The sequence below is a fragment of the Bufo gargarizans genome, chromosome 1 (assembly GCF_014858855.1).
Source record: "Bufo gargarizans isolate SCDJY-AF-19 chromosome 1, ASM1485885v1, whole genome shotgun sequence".
NCBI lineage: Eukaryota > Metazoa > Chordata > Amphibia > Anura > Bufonidae > Bufo > Bufo gargarizans.
In genome coordinates this window covers 661,469,109-661,482,275 of record NC_058080.1, presented here as the reverse complement: position 1 = coordinate 661,482,275, position 13,167 = coordinate 661,469,109, and the positions used below count along the sequence as shown (strand labels likewise).

The window sequence follows — 13,167 nt, the reverse complement described above, 5'->3', positions numbered from 1 at the left end:
TGTGATGTCACATATACTACCTCTGTACAGTCTCTGTATTATTACACCGCTCCTTCCTCTCTGTGCTGTGTGATGTCACATATACTACCTCTGTACAGTCTCTGTATTATTACACCGCTCCTCCCTCTCTGTGCTGTGTGATGTCACATATACTACCTCTGTACAGTCTCCTGTGTGATGTCACATATACTACCTCTGTACAGTCTCTGTATTATTACACCGCTCCTCCCTCTCTGTGCTGTGTGATGTCACATATACTACCTCTGTACAGTCTCTGTATTATTACACCGCTCCCCCCTCTCTGTGCTGTGTGATGTCACATGTATGATCCTGCCTCTGCCTTGCCTTATGTATTATATGTATGTGTTAATGGTGTACACCACAAATGTTGGCAAGAATGATGAAGATTAGCTGATGGTGCTGTGCACGTCACGTGACAAAAAAGTTTACATTTTCAGCCCAGCAACTATGAACTGATTGGTTGTTGTAGGGAAAACTGGCGTTATTTTATTTTATTGGTGGATTGTTCATTATGAAATGATCTCTACTGCCTTCCACTGGCCATTCTGTGCTACTACATTTATTTATTCTCCTGGTGACAGGTAGCAGTGTTCTATTACCAGGGATTGCCTTGTATTTTTTTACATTTGAGGTTTGGACTAATTTCAGGGGTACGTCTATAGGGGGCGCTGTGTTTGGACCCTCCTAGGTCAGTACCTCTAGGTGTAAACAGATCATGTGAAATGTATTGTACAAATACACGGATGGTTTTCTTCCAGGAACAGCGCCTCCCCTGTCCGTGGTCGTGTGTGGTACTGCAGCTCTGTTACTCCAGAAGGGACTGAGCGTTAATACCGCACACACGCTGTGGACGGGCGGTGCTGGGACTGCAGGAAAGTAGAAGCCCAGGGGGTCGGAGAAGCCCGAAAGGTTTTACAACCTCCAGTATCGTAGAAGAAAGCCGCCATGTTTGTTGTTCTCATTCCTACCGGTGCCTGATCTCTTAATCCCGTCTGATAGAAGTGGTGTCCCTTTAATTACTCCCTGCCCTCTGTCCTCCGCCTCTCCTCCCTGCCCTCTGTCCTCCCCCTCTCCTCCCCGCCCTCTGTCCTCCACCTCTCCTCCCTGCCCTCGGTCCTCCCGCCTCTCCTCCCTGCGCTCTGTCCTCCGCCTCTCCTCCCTGCGCTCTGTCCTCCGCCTCTCCTCCCTGCGCTCTGTCCTCCGCCTCTCCTCCCTGCCTTCAGTCCTCCTCTCCTCCCCGCGCTCTGTCCTCCGCCTCTCCTCCCTGCGCTCTGTCCTCCGCCTCTCCTCCCTGCCCTCAGTCCTCCTCCTCTCCTCCCTGCGCTCTGTCCTCCGCCTCTCCTCCCTGCCCTCAGTCCTCCCGCCTCTCCTCCCTGCGCTCTGTCCTCCGCCTCTCCTCTCCTCCCTGCCCTCAGTCCTCCCGCCTCTCCTCCCCGCCCTCGGTCCTCCCGCCTCTCCTCCCTGCGCTCTGTCCTCCGCCTCTCCTCCCTGCCCTCAGTCCTCCCGCCTCTCCTCCCTGCGCTCTGTCCTCCACCTCTCCTCGCGCTCTCTCCTCCCCGCGCTCTGTCCTCCTCCGGCCAGTGAACAGGTCGATGGCTTCCTGATGGTCAGTGAGGGGTCTGAGGTGAGGAGAAGCTCATGCTCCTGGTGCTCATCTGTCTTCTCCTGAAATAAACCCCGCCTCTGTGGTAGCCATTTTGAATAATTATAATTTCAACCAATAGAAATTGATTTCATTTGCATAATTACCCACAATGCACTGCAAAAAGTCTCCCTAAGTTAAATGAATAAAGTAAAGAATATATTCATTCAGGAGTTAGGACTTAAAAATGGAATTTCATAATGAAGTGGGCGGAGCCTAGCAGAGCCCCAGAAAGGATGCATCCTGGTGTCAGGACTGTGGTGGTTTCTCAATTTTTTTTTTATTTAATTTTATAAAAACTGAATTATTTGATGTAAAACTAACTGTCCTGCTGAAGTAACAGTGCAAAAACTATGAGAGCAAATATTCACATCACACACATGGAGCTGGTTAACCTTCCGCAGCTCACCCCAGTCAGCATCATCCCCATCACAGACAGGGGGCGCTGTTTGTCAAGACAGCCTCTGGCCTCCACAAGTCAGCACCTGCCCCAACACAGCCAGGGGCCGCTGTCCACAGTGGTCAGCCTCCTGCCACCACACACTGCGGTAGCTCAGGCCTCCACCAGGGGGCAGCCGTCCCAGCCCACGTGGCCATTGAGAGGCTAAAAAGCATTCTATATAACAGCTCTTGTGCACACAGCGCCATCTTCCCTGCCATGTTCATGTAACCTAAGGAGAGGAGAAGGCAATGCATTATGGGAATTATGCAAATCAGAGGTTGGAGGTGTGTCTTTTATATACCATGTGGGAGGAGCATCCTTGTCCAGCCTTCACCATTGGGGCGGAGCTAATCAGTACACAACCTGTACACAGGCGGCGCTGTTCACACATAGAGTGCAGGGAGGGGACCTACTGCTCAATGGGCTTCTTCTTGGGTCAGAAATCTCACTGACTCATGGATCATACATTCTAGGAGCACCGCTCACACTGTAACCGCTCCACAGAGAAGCGTCACAGACAGGGGGCGCTGCTTGTCAGGTCAGCCTCCAGCCACCTCACACTGCAGTAGCTCAGGCCTCCAGCAGGGGGCAGCCATCCCAGACCACGTGGACATTGTGAGCTCAATAAGACTCTATACCTGTCAGCCCCTGTGCACACAGCAGCACCCTCACTGCCATGTTCATGTAACCTAGGGAGAGGAGTCAATGCATTATGGGGGATATGTAAATCAGAGTTTGGAGGTGTGTCTTTTATTGACCATGTGGGAGGAGCATCCTTGTTCTGGGAACCCTGACCAACACCATTGGGGCGGAGCTAATCAGTAAATAACCTGTACACAGGGGGCGCTGTTCACACATAGAGTGCGGGGAGGTGACCTACTGGTCAATGGGCTTCTTCTTGGGCCAGATCTCACTGACTCATGGATCATACATGATAAGCAGGACTTTCACCCCACAGACGGGGATACAGAACCAGAAACCTTCCCCATCACAGACAAGAGGCCGTATTCAGCCCTTGTAGCCCAAACACACATCACCTGTCAGCCCTGTGCACACAGCGCCACCTTCCCGGCCATGTTCATGTAACTTAGGGAGAGGAGAAGGCAATGCATTATGGGGGATATGCAGATTAATGCACTAAATATGACTCCACCCTGTTCTCAGCTCCCAGGTTATCGTTCTGACTGTGATAAAGTGTCCTCACTCTAAACCCAAAGAGACCTCACAACCTCCCCATCACCAGCAGGGGGCACCGCTCACAGCAATCAGCCTCGGCCCTCCATCCAGGTGCAGCCCTTCCCCATCTCCAGCAGGGGGCACTGCTCACACCAATCAGCCTCAAGCATCAATCAAGAACCTTCCCTTCCAGGTTCTTTTAATTTAGTGAGAGGGGGAGGCAATGCACTATGGGGAATATGCAAATGAGAAGGTTAAAGATTTATAAATTAGACTCTAATTAGGATCATTCCGTGTATCTACATCTACCTGATAATAAACTGCTCTCTACTGACACCCGCTGGACATTCCGTGTATCTACATCTACCTGATAATAAACTGCTCTCTGCTGACACCCGCTGGACATTCCATGTATCTACATCTACCTGATAATAAACTGCTCTCTACTGACACCCGCTGGACATTCCATGTATCTACATCTACCTGATAATAAACCGCTCTCTGCTGACACCCGCTGGACATTCCATGTATCTACATCTACCTGATAATAACCCGCTCGACATTCCGTGTATCTACATCTACCTGATAATAAACCGCTCTCTGCTGACACCCGCTGGACATTCCATGTATCTACATTTACCTGATAATAACCCGCTCTCTGCTGACACCCGCTGGACATTCCGTGTATCTACATCTACCTGATAATAAACTGCTCTCTGCTGACACCTGCTGGACATTCCGTGTATCTACATCTACCTGATAATAAACTGCTCTCTGCTGACACCCGCTGGACATTCCGTGTATCTACATCTACCTGATAATAAACTGCTCTCTGCTGACACCTGCTGGACATTCCGTGTATCTACATCTACCTGATAATAACCCGCTCTCTGCTGACACCCGCTGGACATTCCGTGTATCTACATCTACCTGATAATAAACTGCTCTCTGCTGACACCCGCTGGACATTCCGTGTATCTACATCTACCTGATAATAAACTGCTCTCTACTGACACCCGCTGGACATTCCGTGTATCTACATCTACCTGATAATAAACTGCTCTCTGCTGACACCCACTGGACATTCCGTGTATCTACATCTACCTGATAATAAACTGCTCTCTGCTGACACCCGCTGTACATTCAGTGTATCTACATCTACCTGATAATAAACTGCTCTCTGCTGACACCCACTGGACATTCCGTGTATCTACATCTACCTGATAATAAACTGCTCTCTGCTGACACCCGCTGTACATTCAGTGTATCTACATCTACCTGATAATAAACTGCTCTCTGCTGACACCCACTGGACATTCCATGTATCTACATCTACCTGATAATAAACTGCTCTCTACTGACACCCGCTGGACATTCCATGTATCTACATCTACCTGATAATAAACCGCTCTCTGCTGACACCCGCTGGACATTCCATGTATCTACATCTACCTGATAATAACCCGCTCTCTGCTGACACCCGCTGGACATTCCGTGTATCTACATCTACCTGATAATAAACCGCTCTCTGCTGACACCCGCTGGACATTCCATGTATCTACATTTACCTGATAATAACCCGCTCTCTGCTGACACCCGCTGGACATTCCGTGTATCTACATCTACCTGATAATAAACTGCTCTCTGCTGACACCTGCTGGACATTCCGTGTATCTACATCTACCTGATAATAAACTGCTCTCTGCTGACACCCGCTGGACATTCCGTGTATCTACATCTACCTGATAATAAACCGCTCTCTGCTGACACCTGCTGGACATTCCGTGTATCTACATCTACCTGACAATAAACTGCTCTCTGCTGACACCCGCTGGACATTCCGTGTATCTACATCTACCTGATAATAAACCGATCTCTGCTGACACCCGCTGGACATTCCGTGTATTTACATCTACCTGATAATAAACCGCTCTCTGCTGACACCCGCTGTACATTCAGTGTATCTACATCTACCTGATAATAAACTGCTCTCTGCTGACACCCACTGGACATTCCGTGTATCTACATCTACCTGATAATAAACTGCTCTCTGCTGACACCCGCTGTACATTCAGTGTATCTACATCTACCTGATAATAAACTGCTCTCTGCTGACACCCACTGGACATTCCATGTATCTACATCTACCTGATAATAAACTGCTCTCTACTGACACCCGCTGGACATTCCATGTATCTACATCTACCTGATAATAAACCGCTCTCTGCTGACACCCGCTGGACATTCCATGTATCTACATCTACCTGATAATAACCCGCTCTCTGCTGACACCCGCTGGACATTCCGTGTATCTACATCTACCTGATAATAAACCGCTCTCTGCTGACACCCGCTGGACATTCCATGTATCTACATTTACCTGATAATAACCCGCTCTCTGCTGACACCCGCTGGACATTCCGTGTATCTACATCTACCTGATAATAAACTGCTCTCTGCTGACACCTGCTGGACATTCCGTGTATCTACATCTACCTGATAATAAACTGCTCTCTGCTGACACCCGCTGGACATTCCGTGTATCTACATCTACCTGATAATAAACCGCTCTCTGCTGACACCTGCTGGACATTCCGTGTATCTACATCTACCTGACAATAAACTGCTCTCTGCTGACACCCGCTGGACATTCCGTGTATCTACATCTACCTGATAATAAACCGATCTCTGCTGACACCCGCTGGACATTCCGTGTATTTACATCTACCTGATAATAAACCGCTCTCTGCTGACACCCGCTGGACATTCCGTGTATCTACATCTACCTGATAATAAACCGATCTCTGCTGACACCCGCTGGACATTCCGTGTATTTACATTTACCTGATAATAACCCGCTCTCTGCTGACACCTGCTGGACATTCTGTGTATCTACATCTACCTGATAATAACCCGCTCTCTGCTGACACCTGCTGGACATTCTGTGTATCTACATCTACCTGATAATAAACTGCTCTCTGCTGACACCCGCTGGACATTCTGTGTATCTACATCTACCTGATAATAACCCGCTCTCTGCTGACACCCGCTGGACATTCCGTGTATCTACATCTACCTGATAATAAACCGCTCTCTGCTGACACCCGCTGGACATTCTGTGTATCTACATCTACCTGATAATAAACCGCTCTCTGCTGACACCTGCTGGACATTCCATGTATCTACATTTACCTGATAATAACCCGCTCTCTGCTGACACCCGCTGGACATTCCGTGTATCTACATCTACCTGATAATAAACTGCTCTCTGCTGACACCTGCTGGACATTCCGTGTATCTACATCTACCTGATAATAAACTGCTCTCTGCTGACACCTGCTGGACATTCCGTGTATCTACATCTACCTGATAATAAACCGCTCTCTACTGACACCTGCTGGACATTCCGTGTATCTACATCTACCTGATAATAAACCGCTCTCTGCTGACACCCGCTGGACATTCCGTATATCTACATCTACCTGATAATAACCCGCTCTCTGCTGACACCCGCTGGACATTCCGTGTATCTACATCTACCTGATAATAACCCGCTCTCTGCTGACACCCGCTGGACACTCCGTGTATCTACATCTACCTGATAATAAACCGCTCTCTGCTGACACCCGCTGGACATTCCGTGTATCTACATCTACCTGATAATAACCCGCTCTCTGCTGACACCCGCTGGACAGTCTGTATCTACATCTACCTGATAATAACCCGCTCTCTGCTGACACCCGCTGGACATTCCGTGTATCTACATCTACCTGATAATAACCCGCTCTCTGCTGACACCCGCTGGACAGTCTGTATCTACATCTACCTGATAATAACCCGCTCCCTGCTGCCACCCACTGGACAGTCTGCGCATAGGCAGTGATCCTGTACTGTACACTACACACAGCAGCACACTGCCATTGTAATAGAACACATCAATCAACAAGCACCAGATGGAGAAGCACAAGTGATGGGTGAGGGGTATAGGGAAAGGGAGGGGAGTCAAAGGCCCGAAGCTTTATTAAAAGACAGACACACCGGGGGAGAGGAGGGAAGGAGAGGGGTTTTAATCCTCTTCTTCGTAGACTTCCAGGCCGTCCATGATGGAGTAGTCTCTGAGCAGTCTGAGAACCAGCCTGCCGCAGTCCTGGACGGACATCCTCTCAGCTCATCACTAGGTGTTTCCAGGCAAGCCACACAGCGTCCTTAGAACAGTCCATGTGGCTTCAGGCCTCCTGATCGCCTCAACGGTATGGGTCCTATGGAATAGTCCGTAAACCACGGCGGTGTCCTTCCGGCTGCTCTTCCAGGGCATCCAACAGGGCTTGGGCGAACGGGCACTGCCAAAATAGGTGCAAAGGTGTTTCTTCCTGGAAAGTTCACCCGGGGCAGTACCTGGTGTTGCATAGCCAACGGGCATACATAAAAGTTCTCAGGGGCAGGCCCCACTGAATGGCCATCCATGCCAGGTCTTTGTGCCCGTTGGTGTTAACCTGCTAGAAGCCACGTTCTTCCAAACAGTCTCATCGGTGGCGGCGAACTCCATTAAGTCCTTTACTCGGATCAGCTTGTGGATAGTCTTTGGTTTCAGCTGGTGTTTTCTTACAAACTCAAGAAGGTCCTGCTAGTACCAGGGGGTGTCCCAGTTGTCGGGGTAGGAGCTGTCCCACTTTTCCCAACCCTAGCCTCCTCCAGAGAGGCAGGAGAAAGAAACGGGACATGGACCGGCCCGCCGAGCCATCGTCCTTTTGCTGTCAGAGTCCTGCAGGCACAGTCGCACACAATGGCTGCCCGCAGAAGGGTCGTGATGTCCGGAACTCCTTTCCCACCCTTGTGGGGCTCTATGTACATGACTGGCCATTTTACTCTGTCCATTTTAGAGCCCCAGTTGAAGCAGAAGACAGTCCTCGTAATGGCCTACTGCACGGTGATGTGAGGAAGCCAGGCTTGCTCCATGTGCTGAAGAACCGGCAGGACCTCGTTCCACAGCAGGAGAGTCTTCCCTTCGATGGCGAGTTGTCTGGGGCCCCACAGTCCGATCTTTTGATTGACTTTTGCCATACGATCTTGCCAGGACTTCAGGGCTGCTCCTTCCTTCCTGAACCAGACTTCCCAGATATTGATGAAGTCCGACTGGATGGAGAAGGAAGTCAGGGCCTGCTCCTCGAACAGCATGGCTTCCGACTTCCCACAGTTGACCTTTGCTCCCGAAGCCCGGCCGAATTCCTTGTAGTTCTGGACGAGCGCCGTCACCGAACACCTGTCAGCGCAGAAGACGGTCACGTCGTCCATGTACAGCGAGCAGTTTACCATTCGTCGGTCTGGTGCGGTGATCCCTCTGACCTCTGGATTTTGCCGGACAGACTCGGAGCAGCTCTATAACACAAACAGAAAGAAGAGGTGAAAGACGGCAGCCTTGTCTGACCCCAGAGATGTCAAGGTACATCAGGTGAACATAGGAGCAGAACATTTCCCGCAGCCCAAACCTTCACAGGACCTTGCCCATGAAGACATATGAAACACAATCAAATGGCTTTTCCCGTCGAGGCTGACCAGGACCACGGACATGCGGCCGGCTTTGACGTATTGCGATGTGATCTTGCGGCCAGGAATGCCGCAGGTCTGGTCCGGTTGGATGATCCGTCCGATGACAGCCTTCAGCCAGCTGGCTAGTACCTTGGCGAGGGTCCTGTAGTCCACATTCAGAAGAGAGATGGAATGCCAGTTCTTAAAAACCCGTGTCTCCCACTTCTGCCTATACAAGACCATGATCATTCCCTCCCTCAAAGACAGAGGCATTCTTCCCTCCACCACCATCTCCTCGTACAGCTCCAACAGGTTCGGGCCAATGAGGTCCCACAGCCCTACATAGATCTCTGCTGGGAGACCATCACTGCTCGGGGTTCTGCGGCAGAGTGCCGCTCCTCCACCGTCAAGGGAGCGTCCATCGCCACTGCGCCTACAGGATCAAGGGTGTTAGCGATACGCGACAGGAACCCAAGTCGGTGGTCTTCGAGGAGTAGAGCTTACTGTAGTTATCGCTGACGACTCCCATCACTCCCTTATTCCCCGTGGTGATGTTTTTGGTCTAGTCTCGGAGCTCAGTCAGGTGCGTGTGGCCGACGTGGAGCTTCCTGAAAAAGAGAGTTACATTTCTCACCCTTCTCCAGGTGCTCTGTTTTGGAACGGAAGATGATGCGCTTGGATTTCTTCTCAAACTGTCTTTCCAAGCCCTTCTTGGTCTCCTCCAGGTCATCCCTGACGTCCTAGTCGCACTAGTGGAGGTCCTGCATGGAGCGCCGCCGTCTCTGCAGATCCCTGAAGTCCCTTTTCCGCTCACATGCTTGTTGACCTTTCACCTGAAAGAAAACTGTGAAACTTTCCTTTAACATGCTCCCACCATTCAGTAGCATCCTCAAACAGGCATTTATCGTTCCTCCACCCAATGTAGGCATTCCTCAGGTCCTCCATCACCTCCACTCTTTGCAGCAGGGCACAGTTAAGCTTCGAGGAGCCAGGGCCGGGAGGGAAACCGTTGCCCAGAGTAGCTTGTAGCCTAATGGCCCTGTGGTTAGAGAAGAAGCAGGGGACCATGGAATGCCCATGGTGTTTCACCCCGAGAAGTGAACACAAGGTTAATGCGAGACCGCTGTGACCCATCGGGGTGGCTCCAACTGTAGTTTACAGAGCCAGCCCCCATGGAGCCCAGAGCGTTCCACAAGGACGCCTGAGTCACTTTCTTGATAAGCAGTTTTGAGGAGGCGCCCGTCTTCTTTGATGGGGCAGTTGAAGTCTCTGCCCTAACCCTAGTGGTCACAAGCTGGGTCTGCAAGACCTTGAAAAGCTCCAGGCGCTCACTCACGACCAGGGGGGCGTACATGCTGATGAGACTTACCGGCTCCCCCGCCCAGGAGCCGTCTGAGACCAGAAGCCTGCCGCAGACAAGCTTATGGACAGAATCAAGCGTGAACCCCCCCTGATAAGGATAGACTCCTGCGGCACCCATGCTGCCCCCACCAGACCAGTAGGAAGGGCCGTGAGACCCCTGCTTGGTCAGATGGTTGTAGGACCTGAAGGAAGGCAAGGGTTAGGGAAGGGGGTTGCGTCAGTAGGGGTGGCAAGGAAGAGGAACGGGGAGGGCTGGTGGCATGGTCCAGGGGAGGGCCCGGTGTCCTCTTACCCTCCTTCTTGGCCACTGGGGCTGGAGCCTGTGGGGGCTTTGCCGAACCCTTGGCTGCCACAGATGTGTAGGTCCTGTCCCTCCTTGTATAGATGGGTTGCAGGTGGTCATCTTCGCACAGTCCTTGGACACATGCCCTGCCACACGACAAATCCTGCAGGCGGCCTCTATGTAGTCCTTCATGCTGGGACCCTTCTTGCTGCATTTCCTACAGATCTGAGACATGTCAGGGTAAAAGATAAGCCCTGAAGAGTTGCCCAAGGAAAATGACTGGGGCAGGTGCTGCACGCCATCGGCAGGGAATCTTCTGGTGGTCTCTCAGAATATAGTTCTTATAAGAACTGCCCCGTCTTCCTGGAGCCATAACTTTTTATTCTTCTCTTCACATAGCCGTAGGAGGGCTTGTTTTTGGCAGGACAAGTTGTACTTTCTAATGCCTGAGACGTGGGTGACTCATTTTTGGCAGGAAGATCTGTAGTTTTTGTGAATACCATTTTCGGGTGCATATAGCTTTTTGATCATGTTTTATTAAGTTTTTTTCCCCGGGAGATAAATTCACTGTATGAGATACATTTTTTCTGAGATTTCAGAAGTATGGCCTTTTTGTTTTTTTACTTTTTATGTCCCCATCTGGACTTGCAAATTGCAATTATTAGATTCCAATTGGTATAGAAAAATTGAGTTTTCTCCATGATCCTATATAGAGATGAGTATAAAACAATTCAGCGCTGCCACCTGCTGGTGCCAACCTGGAAGCCTAGCGGAGGCTCGGCTTATAACTTACATGGAACGCCTTCCCCAATCTCCACCCAGAGAAAAGCGCGCGCTTCCAGGTTTTAAACGTCAGTGGTCGGCATTACAGGCGATCGAGGACATTAGCCGTGGGTGTCTGCTATGGTGCTCTCTCTGCTCTGGAGATGAATGGGTGAAAGGTAGTGGTGGGCGATATGGCCTAAAATCTAAATTGCGATATAATTTGAAGCATGTGCGATATATTTACTTCTGTATGTATACAAAAAATACAAATGAGAACATTTTTCAAGAAATGTTTAATATGTGTATTGTGTAACAATGTGAAGATGAAGACTAAGTGTTAGCTCCCATCCATGAGGGGGGTAAAGAACCAAATATCCATGACTGGTTTACTACTTCATGTTTCCGGTTTAGTTCGAATGGGAAACCGTCCAGCCCTGGGGACGTAGTGCCCTAATAGACGTCAGAGTAGTTTGTAACTCGCTCAGCTGGATCGGTCTGATCAGCCAATCAATACTCCGGGATATTAATATTGTCTAGGTATTGATCCTGCTCTATGGGCCCGGCCTGGTAGAACATGGAGAAAGATTGAGTAAATTCCCCTAAGATATCTTCAGGGTCTCATAGAATATCTCCTGCCTCTGTCCTAATTCCCATGATATTATTACTCCCCCTTTGATTTTTTACTATTGTGGATAACAATCTACTTGGTTTACCGGATTCATTAAAGGTCCTCTGCCCCAAGTGGTGTTTACCCGAGTGATCCCATTTGTTATCTGGTTGAGCGTCCCTTCTATTTCTTTTTGAGTTTGGGCAAAAAGATTCTTCTGTTTCCTAATTTTCTGTGAGTATTTACCTCGGAGATACGCCTTGAGTGAGTCCCAAACCATGTGTATACGAGCTGAGGTAATCTTATCAATGTCATCCGGAGGGGGTTAAGTTTAAAATTCCTATTTTTGTTTAATTTTTTTTATGGCTGTCAAATATCACCGTAACCGGGGCGTGATCGGAGATACCATGACTTTCATAGTTCATTTTTTAACCCTATTGATAAGCCCGGGGGTGGCGAGGGCCAGATCAACTCGCGAGATGGACCTGTAAGTATTACTTATTTCCATACATCGACCAGTGCCATCTCTTTACACATTCTAGATAGTAATGTACTCGAACTGGCGTTTTGTTCGTAGTCAGTTATGGTGGATGTCCTGTCTATGTTTATGTCCATGACCAAGTTGAACTTGCCCACCACCAGCAGCGGGCACTCCTCGCGTGCTGAGATATAATCCATCAGTTACCGTGAAAGGGGGTGGAATGTATATAAAGGCGATGATGCTCCTTTGACCCTGCCAGTGACAGTGAAGGAAAATATACCGACCCTCCTGGTCAATTAGCTGTTCTAGTGGGTCATAGTCCGCCTGTCTGTGAACGTAAACGCTAATTCCACGAGAATACGTGGAATAACAGGAGTGGTGTTCGTGAGAGGCCCACCTCTTTCCGCCCAGCGCTGCCACTTTTTCACCCGATAGGTGTGTTTCTAACAAGGCCACTATGGCCGGTAAATGTCTAGAAAGCAAATCAAACACCGCACACCTCTTATTTTATCCGCAAAACCGTGAATATTCCATGTCAATATTCTTGACATTTTTTTTATTTATTTTTTTATTAAGGTTTAAGACAGCGCGGAACGGGAGGACCTGGGCACCTCGAACAACACATCTTCAATACCTTGACTATCCCCTGCGGAAAAAGCCCTTCCTTCCCCCCACCCCTACGCCTACCCCCGTACTGACCTGCGAGTCGCTGAATGTGACTCAGGTCTCTAGCTATAGGCGATCCCCCCCCCCTCCCCACGAGATTCTTACAGGAAATTATTTGATGCCCTTGGAGTCCATCCAGTCAGCAGCGTCGCTTGGGTTGGAGAAGACTTGGACTGTCTCTTTGTAGATGACCCAT

At 49.7% G+C, this 13,167-nt stretch overlaps 1 protein-coding gene across 2 annotated transcripts; it reads right to left on the bottom strand.

Moving 5' to 3' along the window:
- Window positions 1–3,408: 3,408 nt before the first annotated feature.
- LOC122924707 lies at window positions 3,409–12,349 on the bottom strand. 2 transcript variants are annotated; one of them, XM_044276056.1, is made up of 3 exons: window positions 10,462–12,349; window positions 7,052–8,657; window positions 3,409–3,822 (listed from the first exon to the last, which is right to left on the bottom strand). In XM_044276056.1, the coding sequence occupies exons 1-2, from the start codon at window positions 10,684–10,686 to the stop codon at window positions 8,199–8,201; spliced, it is 684 nt and encodes a 227-aa protein (XP_044131991.1). In that variant the 5' UTR covers window positions 10,687–12,349; the 3' UTR covers window positions 3,409–3,822; window positions 7,052–8,198. The 2 variants fall into 2 exon arrangements, 1 of the variants encoding a protein (XP_044131991.1); XR_006387427.1 differs by lacking the exon at window positions 3,409–3,822 and having other exon boundaries at window positions 7,061–9,651.
- Between the last annotated feature and the right edge of the window lie 818 nt (window positions 12,350–13,167).